Source organism: Seriola aureovittata, chromosome 20, assembly GCF_021018895.1.
Source record: "Seriola aureovittata isolate HTS-2021-v1 ecotype China chromosome 20, ASM2101889v1, whole genome shotgun sequence".
Taxonomy (NCBI): Eukaryota; Metazoa; Chordata; class Actinopteri; order Carangiformes; family Carangidae; genus Seriola; species Seriola aureovittata.
The window spans coordinates 20,003,272-20,027,711 of record NC_079383.1 but is presented as its reverse complement, the minus strand read 5'-3'; the positions used below and the strand labels follow the sequence as shown (position 1 = coordinate 20,027,711).

General features: G+C 40.0%; 2 protein-coding genes across 7 annotated transcripts in view; both read left to right on the top strand.

Moving 5' to 3' along the window:
- LOC130160903 (rho GTPase-activating protein 21-like) overlaps positions 1-13,166 on the top strand; it is a 76,142-nt gene extending 62,976 nt beyond the window's left edge. For 5 of the 6 annotated variants that reach the window (XM_056363688.1, XM_056363687.1, XM_056363685.1 and 2 more), the window contains 17 exons: positions 51-197; positions 322-424; positions 706-742; positions 1,097-1,216; positions 1,536-1,835; positions 2,915-2,979; positions 3,109-3,257; positions 3,724-3,866; positions 4,014-4,172; positions 4,543-4,621; positions 4,762-4,835; positions 5,120-5,209; positions 5,296-5,421; positions 5,520-5,561; positions 5,845-5,950; positions 8,575-8,606; positions 10,230-13,166. In XM_056363688.1, coding sequence (XP_056219663.1) covers positions 51-197; positions 322-424; positions 706-742; positions 1,097-1,216; positions 1,536-1,835; positions 2,915-2,979; positions 3,109-3,257; positions 3,724-3,866; positions 4,014-4,172; positions 4,543-4,621; positions 4,762-4,835; positions 5,120-5,209; positions 5,296-5,421; positions 5,520-5,561; positions 5,845-5,950; positions 8,575-8,606; positions 10,230-11,933 — 3,476 coding nt within the window. In that variant the 3' untranslated portion in view covers positions 11,934-13,166. The remainder of the gene's footprint in view (positions 1-50; positions 198-321; positions 425-705; positions 743-1,096; positions 1,217-1,535; positions 1,836-2,914; positions 2,980-3,108; positions 3,258-3,723; positions 3,867-4,013; positions 4,173-4,542; positions 4,622-4,761; positions 4,836-5,119; positions 5,210-5,295; positions 5,422-5,519; positions 5,562-5,844; positions 5,951-8,574; positions 8,607-10,229) is intronic. The other variant, XM_056363686.1, reaches the window with a different exon arrangement.
- A 930-nt stretch (positions 13,167-14,096) lies between these two features.
- On the top strand, positions 14,097-17,757 carry LOC130161386 (apolipoprotein D-like). The gene is made up of 5 exons (XM_056364652.1): positions 14,097-14,186; positions 15,207-15,322; positions 15,405-15,526; positions 16,342-16,427; positions 17,248-17,757. Exons 2-5 carry the CDS (start codon positions 15,212-15,214, stop codon positions 17,478-17,480), a joined length of 552 nt encoding a protein of 183 aa, XP_056220627.1. The 5' UTR covers positions 14,097-14,186; positions 15,207-15,211; the 3' UTR covers positions 17,481-17,757.
- Positions 17,758-24,440: the final 6,683 nt, after the last annotated feature.

Genomic DNA, 24,440 nt, shown 5'->3' with positions numbered 1-24,440 from the left:
AGTTTGTGCCCAAGTGTTGTAGCTAAACTTCCCTCTTTTCTCATCCTCAGATGAACCATCCAGTCCCAGTCTGGACCTGGACAGCGCCCCCATTCCCGCCTCTGCTGTCATATCTGGAGCGCCCATCATCACCACCATCCCGCCCAGCCCAACCTCTCCATCCCCTCTCATTCGACGACAGCTGTCACATGACCAAGGTATTTTCATCTATTTATTTATTTTTTAATATCAGATTAGTAAACAAGGTCTGTGACAGTTTCTGAATTTGACAGTACAAGTCTATGGACACTTTCAAATGATTGTTTGACCCTCTCTTAATAGATTCTCTCCGTCTCACAATTATTGAGTCAGATTCTGGTACAAAAACTGAGCGGTCCAAGTCGTACGACGAAGGTCTGGATAACTACCGGGAAGAGAGCAGAGGGTAAGTTGTATAACCACAGCAAACGCCATCACATCATTAGAAGAATGAAGGATTATAGTTGGTTCGTTTTCCTTTCACACCAGAGAAAATAACTGCACCGAGTGTTAAAGCTCCTTTATATCAGATAGTGGGGAAATGACTCTAAAGATTACTTACTATCACTACTTCTATACCATTTATTCATCTCTTTTTGACATGATGAATATCTCATTGTGGAACAAAACTACAGTCATTGTATAATGATATATATTTTATATATTTTTTCTGTCTCTTCCCCTCAGGAGGTCTTTAATACCCGGCCTGAAAAGTCTTAGGAAGGTGAGTCCTGTCTGCATTTTTATCAGCTGTGCGCACCTGTTTCATGCCTGTTTTATCAGCTCATTAGTTCACACCCAGGAGATAAAAACGTCTACTGCTGAAGTTTGAATATATTATGGAAAGTAGGGACGGCTGTAAAAGCAACATCAGGCGTTTTAATTGGTAAATAATTGATTCAGAGGGCGTAGGAGCATATTTCTATGTGTTTCATCAACCTCCCTTCAGTATATCCTTGAAAATGTGACATTGAGACACAGCCAGTGTAATCCTTGATCTCTCAGTATTTCCATTTCTTTAATGAGTCTTTCAGTCTTTTTTTCTAAAAGCTTCCTGTCATGTTTTGATAAATCACAGGCAGTGGACAGGTCATCGGAAGATTCGGGGTCCAGGAGAGATTCTTCATCCGATGTCTTCTGCGACGCCACCAAGGAGGGTTTGCTGCATTTCAAGCAGCTCAACACAGACAAGGGCAAGGTGTGTGCTCTGCCTCCACGCAGCCCTCGTGTCATGTAACTCACACACTGACACAGAAAACGTAGTATACACCTACAGATCTGTGTGCACACAAACACACACACGCATATATAAGCCCTACGTGACCTGTAGCTTGGTTTATAAACAGTAACAGGTCTCACCTTGTTTGACTGTATCCTGCCTTTGACCTTGTTGTATAAAGTCTCATATTGCCCTCAAGGCAGTGATTTTGTGTTGTGATACCAACAATAGCAGCGTTTTTGACATAAAAGATGAATTTAATTCCCTCCATTTTGTTCTGTAAATCCTCTTTCTGCAGCGCGTCGGAGGCGGTATGCGCCCGTGGAAACAGATGTACGCCGTGCTGAGAGGCAACTACCTCTGCCTGTATAAAGACAGAAAGGAGGGGCAGGCCCACGCCAACTGCCAAGCCGTGGACGAGCCGCTGCCGATCAGCATCAAGGCCTGCCTGATCGACATCTCCTACAGCGACACCAAGCGCAAGAACGTGCTGCGGCTGACCACGTCGGACTGCGAGTACCTGTTCCAGGCCGAGGACCGCGAGGACATGCTGGCCTGGATCAGAGTCATACAGGAGAACAGCAACCTGGATGAGGAGGTAAGAAACCGTGCACTCAAACTGCCGAGGAAGTCGATCAGTTGTTGCGCAAAAAAATCACTGGCACAAGACGCGGCGCCTCGTGCCAGAATCACCGGCATGAGTGGCATGTACGAGCGATTAGTGCAAGTACCTACAAACAGAATTAAAGAGCGGTTCAGACCTGTTGTGAGTCTCTGGGTGGTTCTGCAGTGTTTTTCTTAAAAGTTCTTTTCTCTTTTACTGGCATACCTTGGCACGGCGTCTCCCACAGTTCACAAGGTGTCACTGGGACGGACGCCCCGGGGTCTTTATGCCGGGTCGCCGTCCAGGTGCAGGTCCTCTGTTATAACACTGTTAGTGTAACATTACCTACAGCGCTGCGTAATATTCTATTGTCCGTTTCGAGGACTGTCTCGTCCTCTTGGCCTCTTTCCATCTAAGTCAGTGGCCTGTTTAAGCTTTAGAAAAATTATTATTAATATTATTATTACTATTATTTCAGGTGATCATCTGCTGATTTCCAACAGCAGAACTTGTTGAAGGTGTGAAGTTCCTCTTTGGTCACATTTTTTATGAATGAAACTTGCCCACAACTGATTTTAAAGAATGTCAATGATGCAAATAATCAGAGCTCAGTTAATTGACAGAACATTAATCTGCAGATATTTTGATGATCGATTAATCGTTGGAAATTTTTCAAGCTAAAAAGACAAAAATTGTCTCATATGTTGGTTGGACAAAACAGGACATTATATAGACCAGTCCAAAACATTATGTCACATATAGTGAAAATACACATGGGATGTTTCTTGCTGTAAACTCACTCCACTGTGTCTTAAAATAGTCGAGCCCCCCCCCCCCTATTAGAAACTTAAGCCCGTCTTCTTTTGAGGGCCTGACCACACTGTCCGCACTGTGGCATTCCGATGGTCTTACCTGCGTCACCTGATAGCAGCAGGTTATATAAAGATCCATTATGACCTGTGAGGGGCGAACTGTTGCACCTGATGCCTTAACCATCATCCTTTGTGTCTCCATTCTGTTCCGCTCCCCTTTTTCCTTCCTTCCGCTTTTCTGTCTTTTTTTTTTTTTTTTAGAACGCGGCCTTCACCAGCCATGACCTCATCAGCAGGAAGATCAAGGAGTACAACACCTTGATGAGGTAAGGCCAAGTACAGGGGAAGGGGGGAAGGGGGGCTTAGGGAGGGTCCTCACACTTTGGACAAGTTCACACAGAGACCTGTGGCAGTTAAAGCTCATGTAGCGTCTGTGTCCTCGTCTTAACGCGCAGCCCGACAGGCAGCAAGACCGAGCCGTCGCCCAAACCTTCTCGCCAGTCGCTGAGCATCAGACATACGCTGCTGGGAGGCAAAGGAGAGACCAAAGCAACAAGTCCACACTCACCCAAACCTGAGCAGGAGAGGAAGAACATGCACAAAGGTGGGAAAAGAGAAAGGAAAACAATTTCATGTGCGACACAGTTTAGTTTCTTGTAAGCACTGTAATCAGTATCATTTCCTGTTATTATATTCCTATTTCCTATTTATCATTTATAAGCAGTATATAAAAATGGTTTATAACACACTGTAATGTAGTTGTCAGCAGATATAAAGTATAAGATAAAGTGTTTATTGATGTGGTTGTCAATAAAGTTAACACCTCCTGTGGAGCATCTAGACCTGGATGCTGGTACCTAACAGATAATGAATGACATCATAATTCAGTTGTAATTACATAAAATATGTAAAATAAATCTTTATAGAAGTTATAAATAACACAGTAAACAACCCAAAACCTGCTTTTAAATACATTATACTGTGATATAAACTGTTCTTTCTGCAACAGATAATCGACACTATCAACACTGAATTAAACTAAATGTATTTATTTTGCACCGTGCTTGCAGATGACACCAGCCCTCCCAAGGATAAAGGGACGTGGAGGAAGGGCATCCCAGGGCTGATGAGGAAACCTTTCGAGAAGAAGCCGTCTCCTGGAGTCACGTTCGGAGTGAGACTGGACGACTGTCCTCCTGCACAGGCCAACAAGGTGTGTACTGATTTTGAAAACACAAGAAGAACAAATGCATCGGTGCAGAAATCCTGATGGTTTTATAAAGATGTCATCTTGCTTAAATTCACTGTGATGCTGTATACAGTCATAACACACTGTTTTCTTCGTTCATGCGTCCTCTAGTTTGTGCCTCTGATTGTGGAGGTGTGCTGTAAGCTGGTGGAGGAGAGGGGGTTGGAATACACGGGCATCTACAGGGTCCCTGGAAACAACGCTGCCATCTCCAACATGCAGGAGGAGCTCAATAACAAGGGCATGAATGACATCGATATCCAGGACGATGTGAGTGGCACTTCATCGATCCGCTGTTGCTTTAATTAAACTCTCCTTGAAGTCAGCGCCGTCCTTCACGTGTCTGGGACAAATGTAACTGTATGCCTGGAGTGAAGGATATCTAAAGCTGCAGTTGTATCTAGATGTGTGCACACAGAGCAGCAAGACATTCTCTGCAATGCACACTCGCCAGGGATGTGTTATTTAGCAGTATTTACAGAAGTATATATCTATATTTATGTAATAATTTTGCACCCAGAGCGACATTTAGCAGATGCAAAAGCATAATATGTACTCTAACTTTTAATTCAGGTTGAATACATTTCCACAGTTTCTGCATAATTAAGCATCACACCCTCTTCCTGTTCCTGTTTTGTAGAAATGGAGGGACCTCAATGTGATCAGCAGTTTACTCAAGTCCTTCTTCCGTAAACTTCCAGAGCCGTTATTCACCAATGGTAAGTTGTTGTTTTTTTCCAAAAGGTCATGTGCGCCATCTAGTGGCCAAGAAACAATAACTACAATCTAGAGAAAATCACCTTGTTTTTACCTGAAGGCTTTGCTGGGAAAAAAAATGAATCTTCTTTTCCTCCAACAGACAGATACACAGACTTCATTGAGGCCAACAGAATAGAGGATCCAGTGGAGAGACTGAAAGTGCTCAAGAGGCTGGTGAGTAGCTTCGACACACATTTCCTCTCTTAAATTTTATTATCTCTATTATTTATTTAGGTTCTTATTTATTCTCTAAAGCTTTTTTTACTTCCTGTTCACACCATGTATCAGAGCCCCTTCACTTTATTAATTAATCCGTCATTAGTTTGTTGGTTCATGCTTTTCCAATACAAGTCGAAGAAGTTTATCATGTGCGGTGAGACGACTTCTCGACCGATGCGTCGACTCGTTGACACAAACTGTCAGTTAATCTTTGTGTTGGTTCGTCTGCTTCCTCACAGCTTCACGAGTTGCCGGATCATCATTACGAGACCCTCAAGTTCCTCTCCGCTCATCTGAAAACTGTGGCTGACAACTCGGAGAAGAATAAAGTATGTTTTTTAAAGCTGACATTATTATTATTATTTTCATTAGAGAATCAGAAATTAACGATAAACTTTATTTCTTGTGTTTCCAGATGGAGCCGAGGAACCTGGCCATCGTGTTTGGTCCCACTCTGGTGCGCACCACCGAGGACAACATGACGCATATGGTTACTCACATGCCGGACCAGTACAAGATCGTGGAGACGCTCATTCAGAATGTGAGAGTCAGACCTTTCAGTTTTCTCTTCACTGATCTTCATCTTCGCCTGTAAACTGTAAAAACTGAATCTCTCATCTGTTTCTCTCTCTCCTCTAGTACGACTGGTTTTTCACTGAAGATGGAAATGGAGACCCAGTGGTGGGTACAGGCGTCACAGCCGCTCAGTTCTTTCCTTTCCGCTCTGTCCTGTCTTAGGTTTGACTTTAAGCTTCTTCAGTTCAACTGAATATAATTTATTCATCCCTCCGGGGGCAATTTTAGCAAAGTGAGTTTGTAAATAGACACAAATAATTCATTCACACACACAAAACTCAGACTTAATTTCTACATAACTAAGTGGACATTTCCAACTACAAATTCTTCTCCAACGTCCTGGTGAATATCTGGTCCCTAACGTGTTGCGTTGCCCCCCCCTCTGCAGACTGTCTCCCAGGAGGAGAGCGCGGTGGAGTCTCAGCCCGTCCCCAACATCGACCACCTCCTCACCAACATCGGCCGCACGGCCACGTCGCAGGGTGAAGTATCAGGTAACGCGCTGCCTTTGGCAGACCGACTGTGTGGTGGGTTTAACATTTCTCTCTGCCCTTTCACTGCTGAGCGCTGTGGTCAGAGAGAGACCCGTGGTGTTTTAAACCAGCGACAGATGTTGATGATGTAACGCTGCTTCTTCCCTAGGCCAAGCTTCCCCTTTGCTTCTTTGGCTGTTGCCACTAGATAGAAATGTCTATGGCTAACCTTGAGTCCAAATGCCTGTGTGGGTTCCAGTGGACAATTTATTCGTGTCAATCAAAAGATGCAATAAATTGTCGTGTTTTTCATTTGCTTTCAGAGATCTCCCCTCGCTGCTGTTAGTCTTATAAATGATTAATAGACCTAGATGTCCGTTTTTTCTTTTTCAATCATCCCTCTGCTCCTTAATACCTTGTTTTGGTCAGACGCCACTACTGGGCTGTGCCCCCCCCCCCCCCTTCCTTTTATCCTGCCTACTGTTGCACTAATACGGCATGTTCTTTCCCACGTCAAATCAAATAGATGTTTTTACAGTGAAAGGCGACCTCTGATTCCTCTGTCTCTAGTGAGGCTCTGTCGGGTGTCCTAAAGGCTTTCCCAGCATTCACACATACTGATCTTGACACAGGCCAAGTGGGAGGAGTCTATCACACCATGATGTCACTGATGGACTCTATAATGTCCGTGATGGACAGCTGGAACTGTAGGAAGAAGGAGGATTGTTGCCCCCAGTGTAGCTGCCTAGTCTGCAGGAACCCGCAGTTTCTTTAAAGCGCCAGAAACGCCAAAGAGAAAAACAAAAGCAAAACAAAACGAAGCGTTAAACAGAGAAACCGTGACGAAAAGAAAAGAAAAGAAAAGAAAAGGTGGAAGTGAAGCGGCTACACGGTACTGTACGGTGTCCGGTGTTGTGGGTTTTTCTATCAGAGTATACCTAACACGGGCCGGTGCTACTGTCTGAAAGGCTCTCCGCTGTCTCTCCTCACTGTCCTGCAAGCTTGCCAACGGGAGAGATAGCATGGTACGGTTTCTACGTCACAAGTCAGTGTGCACCTGCGTATTGTGCCATCATCTGTATTGTAAGGGGTGTATAGGGGGGCTTGGCTATGTCACAAACAAACAAAAACAAAAACAAATTTTAGTTTAGTGGCTGTGATTACAGAGCAGGTGAGGACTGATTATAGCTTTTCCCTGCTGACACTCTCTCTCTCATGTAGTGTCCACTTCGTTCATATAGCTAGCCCCTCTGTGACCCCCCTGTCACTTCTCTTTTTATTTTTTTTATTTTTTTATTTTCTTCCATAGCCGTCTCTGTCATCACCGTGTCACTGTTGTCATGGCAGCTCATGTCACCACCACATTTTTTGCTTCGTCAAGTCAGCTACTAAGAAGTTCTTTGACAGACAGTTCAGTCAGTTTGAAGCGGTTGGATTCAGGCATAGTTTTCATGTGGCTGCTGGTGTTTAAATCAGTGGTTCCCAGCCTGGAAGTCACATGGTGAATCTAAGAGGTTATGAGATGATTAGCAGGATAGGAAACAAGGAAGAAATAACAAAATTAGGTTTATTTTGAGACTCGTCTTTCCTTGAGAAAGTGAATAGTTTCACCTCCATGCCTCTGAGAAATATTCAAATAAAACAATCTGAGGACAGAATGTCACGAAAACCATAAACTCAAGGATGAAGTGCTTCTTTATGGGTTCAGAAAATTCACTTCTATTAAAACCAAAACAAACCTTTTTAAAGAACTAAATCTTAAAAATGCTCATGAAAAGTTTATTTCTAAAACAATAAGAATAGAAACACAAGTAAGCACTGTAAAAAATATGTGAAATATTTAAAAGAGATTATTCAACAGCTTTGTGATAGAAAGATGCTGATTTTGTGAGTCTAAGTTCATCGGTGTCCAATTAGTAAAAATTCTGTCAGGAACATTTGAGAAATCTGTTTTCTTTTGTTACAAGAAACAAAAACATATTTATCAAAGTCAGGCATTGCAAAAAAATACTGTTTTGTTATTGGTAGAGAACCTCAGGAATCCGCACTAGCATTGAAACATTTAAAACTAATTCCCAGCCTCATCTGTCTGATTCCAGATGTTGTCACCAGTAACTGTTAGGACAGGGTCTTTCGTCCGTTCATCCTTGTGTTGCATGGCACATTATCTGCTCCGCTGCTCAGTGTATCTGTTGTGTTCATCGCTGAAGTTGCACTCAGTATCACTAAGAAACTCGAAGAAGAAGATTAGACGAGTCCACACGATGTTCAGGTGTGTGTGTGTGTGTGTGTGTGTGTATGTGTGTGTGTGTGTGTGTGTGTGTCAGAGTTGGGAAAGAACGTCACATGCCGTGTAGACGTGGACCTGAGTGTAACGTAGAGCTCATCTGTCCCTGTGTGCTGCATGGCCTGTCGTCTGCTCACGTGTTCGCTCCCTTTCTCGTCACCAGTCTCATCTGTCGTGCGTTTTCACCCTCCACATCTCATCCACATGGTTCTCTCCTCCTTTTATTTTATTTTATTTTTTTGTTTTTCTACCCCCCCGCCCTCCTTCTCTGAATCATCACCAACATGTTGCACTTCATGTGTTTATCCGTGTTGTAATACCATCTAACATGTCCCTCATGTCTCTCTCTTACCCACAGATTCACCGACTAGTGACTCAGCTAAATCAAAGGTGAGTGTGTGTGTGTCCAGTGACATCTCTTCTCTCTCAGGCCACTGCTAGTGTAGGATGGAGGGAGGAAGGGAGGGAGGGAGGTATGTGGTGAGATCGCCTCCACCTCCAGTCAAGATCAGCGTCAAACTTACCGCAGCGAACAGTTAAAGCTTGTTTCACCCAAATCTCAGTAACAGATCATGTTCTACATTTATTTCAGATGGTCTCAGTTCTATGTGTCTAAGGTTTGAGATGTCCGTCTCTGAGGTGCAGACGGAGGTGTATTGTGGCACTCGCAGCTTTTTGAGAAACTAAATCTACAAACAACGTTCCAGCAGCTCTTGACTTTCAAGACAAATATTGGCAATCAGAAGTAGAAATATGGTGAAATCCAACATCCAAACTGTTTGGAGCTTTTACAACCAAAACTTTTAGGCACATGAAGTTCCACTCGCCTCCTGTTGTAACAGGTTAGAGCAGAAGTCTTAAAACCTGGGCAAATAAAACCTTTTTTTGCATGACGAGATACGACCAGAGCAGTGGTTCCCAACCTGTGGGCCGGGGGCCCTCCGGTGGGCTGTGGAGGTATTGCAAAGGCCGACAAATCATTTTGAAAACGGTACAATTTTGGTGAAAAGATGCAAGTATATAAAAAAAATAGATATAAATGTTTTTGGATCGAAAACATAAAGAAAAAAACTTCTCTATCACTGTGATGAGCCAATCATAGGAAGTTTGATATTCTCACCTCCAGACCTCATCATGTACTTGTTTGTATCTCAGTCTGATTGAACGCTGAAAGATCACATCCACGGCAAAAACCGGAGAATTAAAACAGATAGCTGGTGAGAAAGACATGCGATCTCTTCCCCTCCAAACAAAAGAGAGAAATTGAGCTTCCTCGGTTCAGTCCTGAATGTTCTATCGTCATCATTAAAATAAAAAATGCTCTGAGAACATATTATTTGAACGTATTGTTACGGGGTCGGATGTGAGCCGCTAATATTGTTGAGATTTTCAGTGAGTTGGAAAAGGTTGAGAACCACTGCGCTTGGGCTGAGTAAGAAAATATGCACTCTGTAATTTGGGTGAAACAATCCTTTAAGTGTCTGCAACATCTAGTACAACCCAGCCTGTGCACCCAGAGAGCCACAGCACCCAGAATCATTCCTGCTGAGTGACGTAGAGTTAACGCAGGTTAATGTAGTGATCAGACGTGAGATCCTTCAGACTGTGCCGTTAGCAACAGCAGCCGCTTCTCATCGCTGCAGTGCTGTCACAGCGTGGCTGCTTCTCTTCAGCTTTATCGCCACATCATCAGCCAGAGCTCAGGCTCGTGCAGGGACGCTTCAGTTCATCCTGTGCTGCTGCCGCCGCCGCTGCTGCTGCTGCTGCTTCTGCTTTAAATCCGGCATGGAAACAATACTGTGCTCCCTGTTACTGACGCCTGCTAATGTCCTTCTCTCTGTCCACTTCTCTGGTTTGTGGTGCTTCATGGGAGCAGGTGGAGTACAGATTTAAGTTTCAAGACAGGGGTGAAGTTCTCTTTGATATGCTCCCTCGTGATTCGCAGCATCAAAAGATCTCATTTTGGTTTCCTCCTGCTCTCTCTTCTCTCCCTCCATCTTTCCCTTTCTCCAGGGTTCCTGGGGCTCAGGGAAGGACCAGTGCAGCAGAGAGCTGCTGGTCTCCTCAATCTTTGCTGCAGCCAGCCGCAAAAGAAAGAAGTCAAAGGAGAAGCCGCAGCCTAGCAGCTCGGACGACGATCTGGACGCCGTGTTCCCCAAGAAGGAAATCCCTGGCCAGAAGCCGAACCACCACATCCTCCTCCTCCAGGCTGAGGCGCAGAGCGAGGCTCGTCCTGGCCCCAACGCAAAACCCAACGCCAAGCAACAAGTCCGGGCAGAGGAGAGGAAGGAGAACGGGAGAACTGTGGAGCTGACACCTAAAGCCAAGAGAGAGCACAGAAACTCCTTATTCCTGAAGGAGAAGACTCCACCCAGGCACTCGTCACCTTCCCCCTCCCCGTCCCCGAACATCTCTGGCTCTCCGAACATCAGCTACCAAAGGGCTCCTCAAGGGAAGTCCTCCCTGTCCGACCCCCCGTCTCAGCTGGATGAAAACACATCAGACCTCGGGACCATGAGCTCCGGAGCATCAGTGCCACGCTCAAGACCCAAAAAGTGGACTGCGGGCGCGTCCCCCGACCTGCCTGCAGTGGCGTGCACCGGACTGGGAGCAGGTGCAGGAGCGTCTGCCGGCGCAGAAGTGAGCTCCATCACCTCCGACTACTCCACCACTTCATCCATCACGTTCTTGACCGGAGCGGAGTCCAGCGCACTCAGTCCAGAGCTGCAGGGCGGGGAGGAGGCAGACGACGAACGCAGCGAGCTCATCAGCGAGGGACGACCCATGGAGACGGACAGTGAAAGTGACTTCCCGGTCTTTGCCCCGGGCGGCGGCAACAGCCAGTCGACGCCCTGCCCAGAGCAGAGTCAGGAGAAGAGTGAAGCAAGAGGGGGTGGTGCAACAAGGGAGGGGAGCACCACGCCAAAACTGGAAGCTCGGCGCCTTTTTCCGTCGCACAGGATGATTGAGTGCGACACCCTCTCCAGACGGTGGTCCCTGAGACAGAAGACAGACAGCGAGTCATCGGTGGAGGGTGTAGCTGGGAGCGGCGAGCGCAGCGAAGGCAGGACAGAGTCTTCCACGCGCTTGTCTCGAGTCCTGGAGGTGATGAAGAAAGGGCGATCCACGAGCAGCCTCAGCTCGTCTTCACGCAGCGAGTCGGAGCGCCCCGAACCGGCCTGGCACCTCAAGATCACAGAGCGGCTGAAGTTCAGGTTACGAACATCCGCTGATGACATGTTCACCCAGAAGAACCGAGCTCCGGACGCCCGCAGCAAGAAGAAGAACATCCGGCGGAGGCACACCATGGGCGGGCAGAGAGACTTTGCAGAGCTGGCGGTCATCAACGACTGGAGGGAGCAGGGCGGGGTGGACCAGGCGGCCGAACTGTCGGCTCTGGACCGCCTCAAGCCCAGATGCTCCTCCGAGGACTTCTCCATCCGGGACTGGATCGCCAGAGAGCGGTGCAGAGGCTCCGAGTCGAGCGTAGAGGTCGCACCAAAAGCCGTGCCTGAGGATGATCACGCGGACGCTCAGGACGACGCTCCTGAAAGACCTCCACCTTCCGCGTCCCCGGGCGCGCAGCCGCTAGCGGGGGAGCACGTCAACGGCAGCGGGCTGCAGGGTAAAAACAAAGCGTCGCTCGGGGCGGACGCTCACCCACACAAACTCTCTGGAGCACAAGTCGTCCGCTCGCGGTTCTACCAGTATCTGTGAAACGGCAGGAGCGGCTCTCGTCTTGTGCGTCTGTGAGGAAAAACAAAAAGAGAATGAATGCGTAATCGTACGAATGTGGGTATTTTAGCTAAGGTTACTGCACAATATTTTTTCTACAAAGTATACTTTATGTATCTACTGTACATACTGTGTATAGGCTTCCATGATTGTTACTGGAATAATGCTGAAGAGATGTTTTATGTGTGTAATTCCACTGACTCGTCGGCCATACTGGAACAGACACGGATAAAAACACGGACTTCCTCCTTCGAGACTGAACTCTACTAATGCAAGAAATGTGACTTTGCTGTTGACATGTGATGTTGATAGGACAGAAATGGACTCTGAAGGTTGTTACGCAGCACTAATGAAACGTAAAGTGTCGACTTGACTCTTACTGAAGAATGAAGGAGGAAACCTTTTTACTAAGGAATCATGGTTCAGTTCTTCCTATTATAAACGGTATGAAGAATGTATTACTCGCTCCTTTTTTGGACTAACACTAGTTGCTTGTGACAATATTGTCATTTTCAAAAACAATATGTATTTTTTTTTTTTTGCCTGTACTTGAAGTTTGTGGATATAATGGAGGGCTGCTTTCTGAGCTGGGTGCTGTGGGGAAGTTTGTTTTTTTCACAGTACAGTCACAACAGCCAGATATTAGCTTGAGGGACTTGGAGGGTTATTATAGTTTTATCAAATAAAGACTGAAAACAGTAATGAAATGCTGTTACTACAGTATGTAATGCTTGGTACAGTAGTTTTTATTTCCAAACTTTGTCAAGTTATAGTCCAAAAAGTAAGTTTTTACATGTGTTTTTATCTCAAGAAGAAAAAGTGCCTCGTTTTGTTTTTATTTGTTTGGTTTTTTAACTGTTTTTACCAACAGTTGTCAAGACAAGAATGAATTTAAAAACATTTTTAGGGGAGAATAATTTCACAGGCATTCCACAGATTTGTTTTTTTCCTGTTTAGTTAAACTCAATTCAAATTTATGTCAGTGTTTGTTTCATTTAGTTTTGCTTCATTTTTTCCCCCTTTGTCTTTTTCAATGCAGTAAAATGCATGGGCGCTTAAACCTGGGAGAAAAAAAAAAAACAACAAAAAAAACAGCAAACTTATCTTTGAAACTGCATGAGACAATGTTTTCCTGAACATCTCGCCTGTGTACAGCAGAACATTGGTGCAATGCTCTCCCTCAACAAACACTGGAAATAAATAATCTTTATTAGATTCTCATGTCTGTCTGGTCTCATTATTTTATACGCCTGCAACATCTGGGAATAAGAATAATAGAAATCTTGTTTTTAATCGTTGCCAAATTAAATAGAAATTACTTTCCATCACTTTCCTGAAGTTATGGGAAAGTAAACATGCTCATAAAATAAAAATCAGAAAGTGACATTGGAGTTGATGAATGGTTGACAGTGGCTTGTGTCTCATTCTGACTTTTTGGTTGTGAAATTTAAAGTTATTTTTCAAAGATCAGGATTGTGACTGTAATCAAATTTCTTTCTAAACAGTATATAAACATGTGAGGAATGGAAGTCATAGTGTTTTACAAAGACTACATTAATTAACATTTAAAAATGTCATATCTACTTACAGCTACATTATACACTTCAGAGACAGCTGCGGTTTGTGAAGTAACTGATTGTTTGGTTTTACTTTGGCGCCACCTGGTGGTAAAATCAGGAAGTAGGCTGACACGATGGCAGACAGGAATTTATTTCTTTTTTTTTCTTCTTTTTTTTCAAAATAAAACTTTAATCATAATATTTTTTTAAAAGTTCTAATCACATGGTCACAAAAGACAAATGTAAATACATCTCTTGTAAACAAATTCAATGAGGTGCAGTAACTTCTTGAATAACTATAATACATTACGGCTATATCCATCATTTCCATGGCGATGAAGAAGTAAATAAGTGAGAGTGAGCACTGCTGACAGGAGCACACACTCATAATTCTGTGGGACCTGGATAAATGATTTAACCCTTCACACAGTCTCTACATATACACTATTGTATGTGTGTGTGTGTGTGTGTGTGTGTGTGTGTGTGTGTGTGTGTGTGTGCGTGGGAATGTGCGCATGATGACAATTAGCTAATGAGCTGCCTCGTGCTGTCAGAGTGACGTAACACACACTCACCCTGTGTTTGTCCCGGCTGCTGGTAAAGACTGTGTGTGAGTCTCGAGCTCCTCAGACGGAGTGAGCTGCAGCCTCAGACCTTCACCTGACACACACCTGAGGTAAGAAGAAGTTTCATTTACAGCTTGTGAATTATTCTAAACTGCAGCGTGTAGGAGATGAATGATTATGGTAGTTTTATGGTATAGTTATGTATGGAATATGATAAAGTTTTTAGATCATACTCTGTTCAAACACTGATTGTTTTTGGCTTAACTAGTTTTTCACTTGGTTTTATCTTCTGTGTTCCTGAGTCAGTGTTTTATAGAAACATATCACAATAGCTATTTTTTCAAAATCAAAGGCAAAAATCCTTTGAGATTTTTTTTGTTATTATTTGTTAAACAACAATGTAAAGAAGTAGCTGACTGGTCTATGTGAAGGTACAGGTGTTGTGTTAAACCAGAAGAACAGGTGTGGCAACATGTGATGTTTTATAAAGAGACAAAAGATGCTTCTGCATGTGACACAGCCAGAGGAAAGGCCTGTTTTTTCCACTCCTATCTCATTAGTCAACTGTTTGACATCTCTATAGGGAACAACAGAAGCTGAAATGTAAATGATTTCAGGTATGCAAATATTGTACCTCAACAACCGTCATGGCTTTAATGTTCAACTGGGTTCAGTTAACACTTAGGTTTAACCCTTCACAATGAAGTTATCATGGCCGCCCAACAGAAACAAATACACACACTTCATTCAGGCCTGTGTATACACAACTACACTTCAACTGACTCTCGACATTATAAATAAAAATTATTATTCTTAGTTGTACAAATTAAATAAAATAGTTATTATAATCATTATTATTAATACGTATTATAATATTATACCTATATACTCTATATTAACAACTAAATTACAATCAATTTTAGTCCCTTAAAAATCACAAAAAAGCATTTCAGTGTCTCGTCCGGTCAGTAGCTGATTTTTGCAGCAACAATATTTGAATTCAAATTTAAATTCAAATTCAAGCTTCCGTTATGCTGTGGTGCTGTGCATGTGTGGCATTGCTCCATGCTATAAACCGATACTTTACAACATTAAATATCGTAAATAAATCTCCCCTGTTCCCCCTGAAGGAACCATGGCTGCTGTCTACCTTCTCCTGCTGCTGCTCCCTCTGGTGTCAGCACAGACCTATCGCTGGGGTCCCTGTCCTACACCCAAAGTCCAGCCCAACTTCAACCTCCAACAGGTAACACACACAAACACACTGTGTATATACAGTACAAATTATACAGTGAAATACGCAGAACCAATAACTCTCTCTGTCACAGTATCTGGGAAGGTGGTATGAGATTGCGAAGCTTCCTGCGTCCTTCGCAAGAGGAAAGTGCATCGAGGCGAACTACGCCATGAGGGCAGACGGTACCATCCAGGTGCTGAACTCTCAGTTCTAGTGAGTATTCATCGACACTTCGGCTTAATTCTGGCTGAATATATACTTAGTTCCTCAGCCCAAGTCCGACCCATATGACTGTCAAAATGCTACTTCAAAATCTGGACCAATTCTGGCGTACACACAGAAAATTTTTCAACCGTCTGACATGGGCCAGACTCGGGCCGATGACCAAGCGTGTAGGACCAGAAGCTTTCATAAGAAGAGAGTTTTCAGTTTGGGATAATTCACCGCAACTAAACAGTCAATGCAAAGTCAATGCAACCAGTGCAGTGGAGTAATGCTCAGTTATGTCTAAATTTAAATGCCCATTAAACGATGAAGTGCTGCACATACCGTTGGGTGATCGAGTGGTGATCCAGTGCTCTACAGTCGGCGCTGGCATCAACACCAATAGTGTAATTTCTACCTGTGCACCTGAGTCATGGCTACAGGCACAGCACATGTCTACACAGAGAATAACAATAACACTCTAGTGGCTTTAGCAGCACATTTATTTGTAGTGTCACAGGTTATAACATTAACTATAGTCATACTATAGTAGTTTGTGTGGAGTTTGTGGACCAAAGAACAGATGATGTGGGGTGTAGGGACCTTGAGTTGATGCTCGAAGGCCTGGTGGTCAGTATGGAGTATCTTTATTATTATCAAACAGAAGGAACACTGGATAACCACTTCCTTCTGTGATTGATGAAAGATGATAAAGAATTAATCCTGTCTTTATGAGTGTTAGACTTGAATTATTATTGTTATTTTATGATGTGCTTTAACTTAAAATCCACTCATTTCTTTCTCTCTTCCTCCCTGTGTCTCAGTAAGGACAAGGTAAGGGTGGCAGAAGGGACAGCAATAGTTCAGGACCCGAGAGAACCTGCCAGACTTGGAGTCAGCTTCTCGTATTGTAAGTTACTCTTCTTCTTCTTACTCTTTTATCCTCTTCATCGTCTTTGTTTTTGCCATCGCTACTGTTCTTAGACAAACCCAATGCCTAACTCTGTCATCTTTTGAAGTCTTGTCTTTCTTTTTATTGCTATAAGTAGTTGAGGGTTTTCGGAATAATAACCTTTCCAATAATTATAGTAGTGAGATCATTACATAGTCCCTTATAAAACTGAACACAAGCACGGAAAAGAAAAGTACGTTTTTTGCATTGCAGACAGCAGCCCTTCCACTCATTATGGAGATTATGTAGCTAAAGAGCACACATACCTCATGAATGACAATATTATCGGCTGATACATGACACAGCAGCCTCACTGCATTAGTTATGTCAATGACAATGAGCCTGTCTGTCTGTGAAAGCCTTGCATCAGTATTTAGATCTCAGCAGATATTTGTGTCCTTTTTAGCAGACTTGAGCATTACATCACTCTTAAGGTGACGAGGTTCAAATCTCACTGTGAGTGTACATTTTTAGATTTTACAACGACGATTGATTATCCATCGGGACTCAGTGCTTGGTCCTGTTTTATTCTTTATCTACATACTTTTCATAAGTTACATCTTTATGCAGACAATACTTAGTGGAAATCTCTGTCTAAGCACTGTTGTCCCTACTCCAACAATGTAAATCCTACTGTGATAATTGTGCTCTTGGTCTTGACATCTAGTACACCCTCGGTAAACATCTCATTGCATTGATTGAAACTTCTCATTGGAAAAACAAAGTACAATAAAAGATTCTAATCATCATCATTTTTCTCTGTGACTTTTGCTCCTAGTCACTCCCTACAGCCCATATCTGGTTCTGACCACTGATTACACCAGTCTGTCCGTTGTGTACTCCTGCACGGACATCTTCCGCCTGTTCCACATTGAGTACGCCTGGATCCTCGGCAGGTCACGCTTCCTGCCTCCAGAGACGGTGCAGTACGCCAAAAACCTGCTGACCAGCGAAGGCATCAACCTATTGAGGATGAAGGCCACAGATCAGACAGGCTGCAAGGATAAGTAGGGACTGATGGAGTCTCCCATTCACTGAACTGTAACCACACACAGTGAATGTGGCAGGGCTTGACACTTATATAATATTAGGGCTGTGCAGTGTAGTATGAACATATTGGGATCATGATACTGTTACAAGAGGATGCAATTTTTTTTCAGAGAGCAATGCGGTTCAGTCGGACAAGGTGTTGTATATCTGCATCTTAATGTTGTTCTTTTTTACATTTTAGAGTTGCTAAAAAATTAATTATGGGAAGAAAAAATAAAACTTAATGATACAACAGTTATCCATGTTTATTGCAATTTATTTTTATTTCAGTATGATTTGCTTTGATTTCTATTATTCTTCTAGCATCATCAACAGTACAAGAGTATATCCACAAAAACTAGTTCAATCAGCATCTTTTTAACCCTTGTGTGGTGTTCGGGTCTGTGGGACCCGTTTTCATTTTTTATCAAAAGAAAAATTATATGATTAAGTATTTTTTCAAACCCAGACTCATTGGCCTTGGCTCATTTTCTGTGAAGAATATTTATCAGAACACATTTTCAATGACCACACATTGTACACCCCCCCTACACATTTCTATTACATACAAGATGTTCGGGTCCACTGGACCTGGGGCTAATAAAAGTATGGAAATTGTTGTACCTTCACTCTGTCCTCCACCAGTCTGGGCCAGCTGTTAGTGTGTGTGTGTCTGTGTGTGTGTGTGTGTGGTGTGTGTGTGTTGTGTGTGTGTGTGTGTGTGTGTGTGTGTGTGTGTGTGTGTGGTGTGTGTGTGTGTGTGTGTGTGTGTGTGTGTGTGTGTGTGTGTGTGTGTGTGTGTGTGTGTGTGTGTGTGAGTGAGTGAGAGTGTGTGAATGTGAGTTTTGTGTTTCTGCCACTGCCATTCCCACACAAGGTTGCAACATTGTTGCAAAATTCAAGTACCAACACCTGTCTGCTCTCACATTCCCGTACATCTTACCCTCTGTATTGCGGGAACCAATCTTTATTTTCTCATAGTCTATCCCAGCTGCAAATTGGGGGCGGGACACTATAAATATAGCTTTGCCAGTGTGGTTCCTTATCACAACTGATCAAGATGGCCAAAAGATTCTCTGTTCAGAGGGCCTTGCAATTGGTTTTTGAAGAGAGTGAAGCTTTTGATGATGATGTAGGCCTGGAGGAAGAGGTTTCAGAATGTGAGGATCACATTACTGAAAATTCAGAGTCTGACAGTGACTTAGAAGAAGCGTATGAGATTGAGCATCAGCTAGCTCCAAAACAAAGATGCCATTTAGGGGCCACTGCCCCTTTAGGCAGTATATACCATCTACACCTGCAAAATATGGTATAAAGATCTGGGCTGCCTGTGATGCCACTTCCTCATATGCTTGGAACTTACAAGTCTACACAGGGAAACCTGATGGACCCTCGTGTGTTGTATAGGCTGGTATGAAAAGGCAATGTGTTCAATGGGGCTGATGTGTTGTCTAAACTGACATGGTTACTATATGTGTTCAGCTTGTGTTGTGTAAACTGACCTGAATTTGTTAACCTCCTAAGACCCGAGCTCTATACTTTGCTATATAGGCTGATTGGGACCTGAGAAAAATTATGTCCACATATGAGGACATTAGTTTTAAATTTCGATTACTGAGTGGCAGTATAATATCCTCATATGTGGTCACCAGGCCTTTGTTGAGAAAAAGTTAGTATTGTGGTCTAGAGAACCCAAAATGTGAGGTCCACATATGTGGACGCCAGGTCCTAGGAGGTTAAATTTCAAATGGTGTTCAAATAAATGAAAATCAATAGTTACAAAAAACCTTGCTTCATTTGTAAATTTGTTGAATTTTTTCCAATCATATCTTGATTGTTATTGATTTTCTTTTTTTATTACATTTTATTAAAAAACAAACAAAATCGAGTAGCACTTTAATTTGTAAGTGTGATCTAAGAAAGGTAAAGGGCAAATATTAACCATAAAAGTAAATGCTGTTTACTGTATATTGCTTGTAATTGAGATGAAGTAAACATCTGTTAAGTATTTTAATAGAAAATTGTTTGATTGTGTTGAATTAAACCCCAACAAATGCAGCGGGTCCACCAGACCCGCCAACACTGGCTGAGTAACAAAAATATGAACATCACACAAGGGTTAATATATATCTTTATATTTTAATTCTGTAGCTGCTCAGTGATTTTGTGAAACCCACACCCACTCATTAATGCATAATGATGCATTATATATTATGCAGCAGTAAGAAGTCCCACCCTTATCAGCTTCAAAATTACACTGATTAACACACCAACATACACTATACATTACAAATACATAACAAATACTCCCTTTAGGTTTGAATATTTGGTTTGTCATCTTTCATGCTATAAAGAGAATAACTTCAGAAAGTGATAGAGTGGGGAATTGTGTTTCATCTGCTTCCTGGAGATTTGCTTGTTTCACAATGTTCATGCTACTGAATTTGACCACAGGTTTGGGATTTAACCATCTAAGAGAAGGAAAGTCAGAGATCAGCTTTGAAAGTGTAAAAACTATTATTTTTAATACAGGTGTCATAGAAATCTGAAGACTAAAAGATCAAACCTGAGTAAATGTAATAAAACAATTTATAAGAAACTAAACCTCTGCATGAAGAAACATCTTTAGAAATATGTAGTTGAAGCTGATCTGTGATAAAATTGCTCTACATATATGAGGAAATGGGAGAACTTTGAGGTGGACTGACCTTTAAGTATCGTAAAGAATGAAAAATTCATAGTGTAGTGAGGCAAAAGAATGTTGAAAACGCCATAATATAGTATGGCATAAAATTGTCTTGGTATACTAAGTCAAAAAAATGTCATAGTATTGTAAGGCATAAAAATATAAAAGAAACGTCATAGTATAGTAAGGCATAAAAATGGGTAAAAACATGACATATGAGGCATAAAATGTGTAAAAACATCATAGTATAGTATAGTATAAATTGTCGTAGGATAGAATGGCAAAAAATTTTTCAAAAAACGTCATAGTATAGTATGGCATAAAAATGTCAAAAAGGGTCATAGTATATTAAGGCATAAAAATGTGAAAAATGTCATAATATAATAAGGTATAAAAATGTCAAAAAACATCATAGTATAGTATGGCATAAAATTGTCAAAAATGTCATGGTATAGTATGTCAGAAAATTGTCAGAAAAAGTCATAGTATACTATGGCAAAAAAATGTCAAAAAATTGTCATAGTATAGTATGGCATAAAATTCTCAAAAAACATCATAGTAAAGTGTGGCATAAAAGTGTCATAGTATAGCAAGGCATAAAAATGTCAAAAAATGTCATAGTATAGTATGGCATAAAAACATCTTAGTATATTAAGGCATAAAATTCCCCAAAACATCATAGTATAGTATGTCATAAATTTCTCAAAAAAATGTCATAGTATAGTATGGCATAAAAATGTCAAAAAATTGTCATAGTATAGTAAGGCATAAAATTGTCAAAAAACATCATAGTATAGTGTGGCATAAAATTGTCATAGTATAGTAAGGCATAAAAATGTGAGAAAACATAATCGTAAAGTATGGCATAAAAATGAAAAAAAATGTCATAGTATAGTATGGCGTAAAAATATCAAAAAACGTCATAGCATAATATGGCATAAAAACATCTTAGTATATTACGGCATAAAATTCCAAAAAACATCATGGTATAGTATGTCATAAAATTCTCAAAAAATGTCATAGTATAGTATGGCTTAAAAATGTCAAAAAATTGTCATAGTATAGTATGGCATAAAATTCTCAAAAAACATCATAGTAAAGTGTGGCATAAAATTGTCATAGTATATTAAGGCATAAAAATGTCAAAAAATGTCATAGTATAGTATGCCATAAGAAACATCTAAGTATATTAAGGCATAAAATTCCCCAAAAACATCATAGTATAGTATGTCATAAATTTCTCAAAAAATTTTATTGTATAGTATGGCATAAAAATGTCAAAAAATGTCATAGTATAGTATGGCGTAAAAATATCAAAAAACGTCATTGTATAATATGGCATAAAAACATCTTAGTATATTACGGCATAAAAATGTCAAAAAATGTCATAGTATAGTATGGCGTAAAAATATCAAAAAACGTCATTGTATAATATGGCATAAAAACATCTTAGTATATTACGGCATAAAATTCCAAAAAACATCATGGTACAGTATGTCATAAAATTTTCAAAAAATGTCATAGTATAGTATGGCTTATAAATGTCAAAAAATTGTCATAGTATATTATGGCATAAAATTGTCAAAAAACATCATAGTATAGTATGGCATAAAATTGTCATAGTATAGTAAGGCATAAAAATGTGAGAAAACATAATTGTAAAGTATGGCATAAAAATGAAAAAAAATGTCATAGTATAGTATGGCATAAAAATATCAAAAAACGTCATAGTATAGTATGGCATAAAAACATCATGGTATAGTATGTCATAAAATTCTCAAAAAATTTCATAGTATAGTATGGCTTAAAAATGTAAAAAAATTGTCATAGTATGGTATGGCATAAAATTCTCAAAAAACATCATAGTAAAGTGTGGCATAAAATTGTCATAGTATAGTAAGGCATGAAAATGTCAAAAAATGTCATAGTATAGTATGGCATAAAAACATCTCAGTATATTAAGGCATAAAATTCCCCAAAACATCATAGTATAGTATGGCATAAAAATGTCAAAAAATGTCATAGTATAGTATGGCATAAAAACATCTTAGTATATTAAGGCATAAAATTCCCCAAAACATCATAGTATAGTATGTCATAAATTTCTCAAAAAATGTCATAGTATAGTCAGGCATAAAAATGTCAAGAATATTGTCATAGTATAGTATGGCATAAAATTCTCAAAAAACATCATAGTAAAGTGTGGCATAAAATTGTCATAGTATAGTCAGGCATAAAAATGTCAAAGAACATTATAGTAAAGTGTGGCATAAAATTGTCATAGTATAGTAAGGCATAAAAATGTCAAAAAATGTCATAGTATAGTATGCCATAAAAACATCTAAGTATATTAAGGCATAAAATTCCCCCAAAACATCATAGTATAGTATGTCATAAATTTCTCAAAAAATGTCATAGTATAGTATGGCATAAAAATGTCAAAAAAATGTCATAGTATAGTATGGCATAATAACATCTTAGTATAATACGGCATAAAATTCCAAAAAACATCATGGTACAGTATGTCATAAAATTCTCAAAAAATGTCATAGTATAGTATGGCTTATAAATGTCAAAAAATTGTCATAGTATAGTATGGTATAAAATTCTCAAAAAACGTCAAAGTATAGTATGGCATAAAATTGTCATAGTATAGTATGGCATAAAAATGTCAAAAAATGTCATAGTATAGTATGGCATAAAAATGTCAAAAAATTGTCATAGTATAGTAAGGCATAAAAATTCTCAAAAAATGTCATAGTATAGTATGGCATAAAAATGTCAAAAAATGTCATAGTATAGTATGGCATGAAAACATCTTAGTATATTAAGGCATAAAATTCCCTAAAACATCATAGTATAGTATGTCATAAATTTCTCAAAAAATGTCATAGTATAGTATGGCATAGAAATGTCAAAAAATTGTCATAGTATAGTAAGGCATAAAATTGTTAAAAAACGTCATAGTATAGTGTGGCATAAAATTGTCATAGTATAGTAAGGCATAAAAATGTGAGAAAACATAATAGTAAAGTATGGCGTAAAAATATCAAAAAACGTCATAGTATAATATGGCATAAAAACATCTTAGTATATCACGGCATAAAATTCCAAAAAACATCAGGGTATAGTATGTCATAAAATTCTCAAAAAATGTCATAGAATAGTATGGCTTAAAAATGTCAAAACATTGTCATAGTATAGTATGGCATAAAATTCTCAAAAAACATCATAGTAAAGTGTGGCATAAAATTGTCATAGTATAGTCAGGCATAAAAATGTCAAAAAATGTCATAGTATAGTATGGCATAAAAACATCTTAGTATATTACGGCATAAAATTCCAAAAAACATCATGGTACAGTATGTCATAAAATTCTCAAAATATGTCATAGTATAGTATGGCATAAAAACATCTCAGTATATTAAGGCATAAAATTCCCCAAAACATCATAGTATAGTATGGCATAAAAATGTCAAAAAATGTCATAGTATAGTATGGCATAAAAATGTCAAAAAATGTCATAGTATAGTATGGCATAAAAATGTCAAAAAATGTCATAGTATAGTATGGCATAAAAACATCTTAGTATATTAAGGCATAAAATTCCCCAAAACATCATAGTATAGTATGTCATAAATTTCTCAAAAAATGTCATAGTATAGTATGGCATAAAAATGTCAAAAAATTGTCATAGTATAGTAAGGCATAAAATTGTCAAAAAAACATCATAGTATAGTGTGGCATAAAATTGTCATAGTATAGTAAGGCATAAAAATGTGAGAAAACATAATAGTAAAGTATGGCATAAAATTCTCAAAAAATGTCATAGAATAGTATGGCTTAAAAATCTCAAAACATTGTCATAGTATAGTATGGCATAAAATTCTCAAAAAACATCATAGTAAAGTGTGGCATAAAATTGTCATAGTATAGTAAGGCATGAAAATGTCAAAAAATGTCATAGTATAGTATGGCATAAAAACAACTTAGTATATTAAGGCATAAAATTCCCCAAAACATCATAGTATAGTATGTCATAAATTTCTCAAAAAATGTCATAGTATAGTATGGCATAAAAATGTCAAAAAATTGTCATAGTATATTATGTCATAAAATTGTCAAAAAACATCATAGTATAGTAAGGCATAAAAATGTGTGAAAACATAATAGTAAAGTATGGCATAAAAATGAAAAAAAATGTCATAGTATAGTCTGGCATAAAATTGCCATAGTATAGTAAGGCATAAAAATGT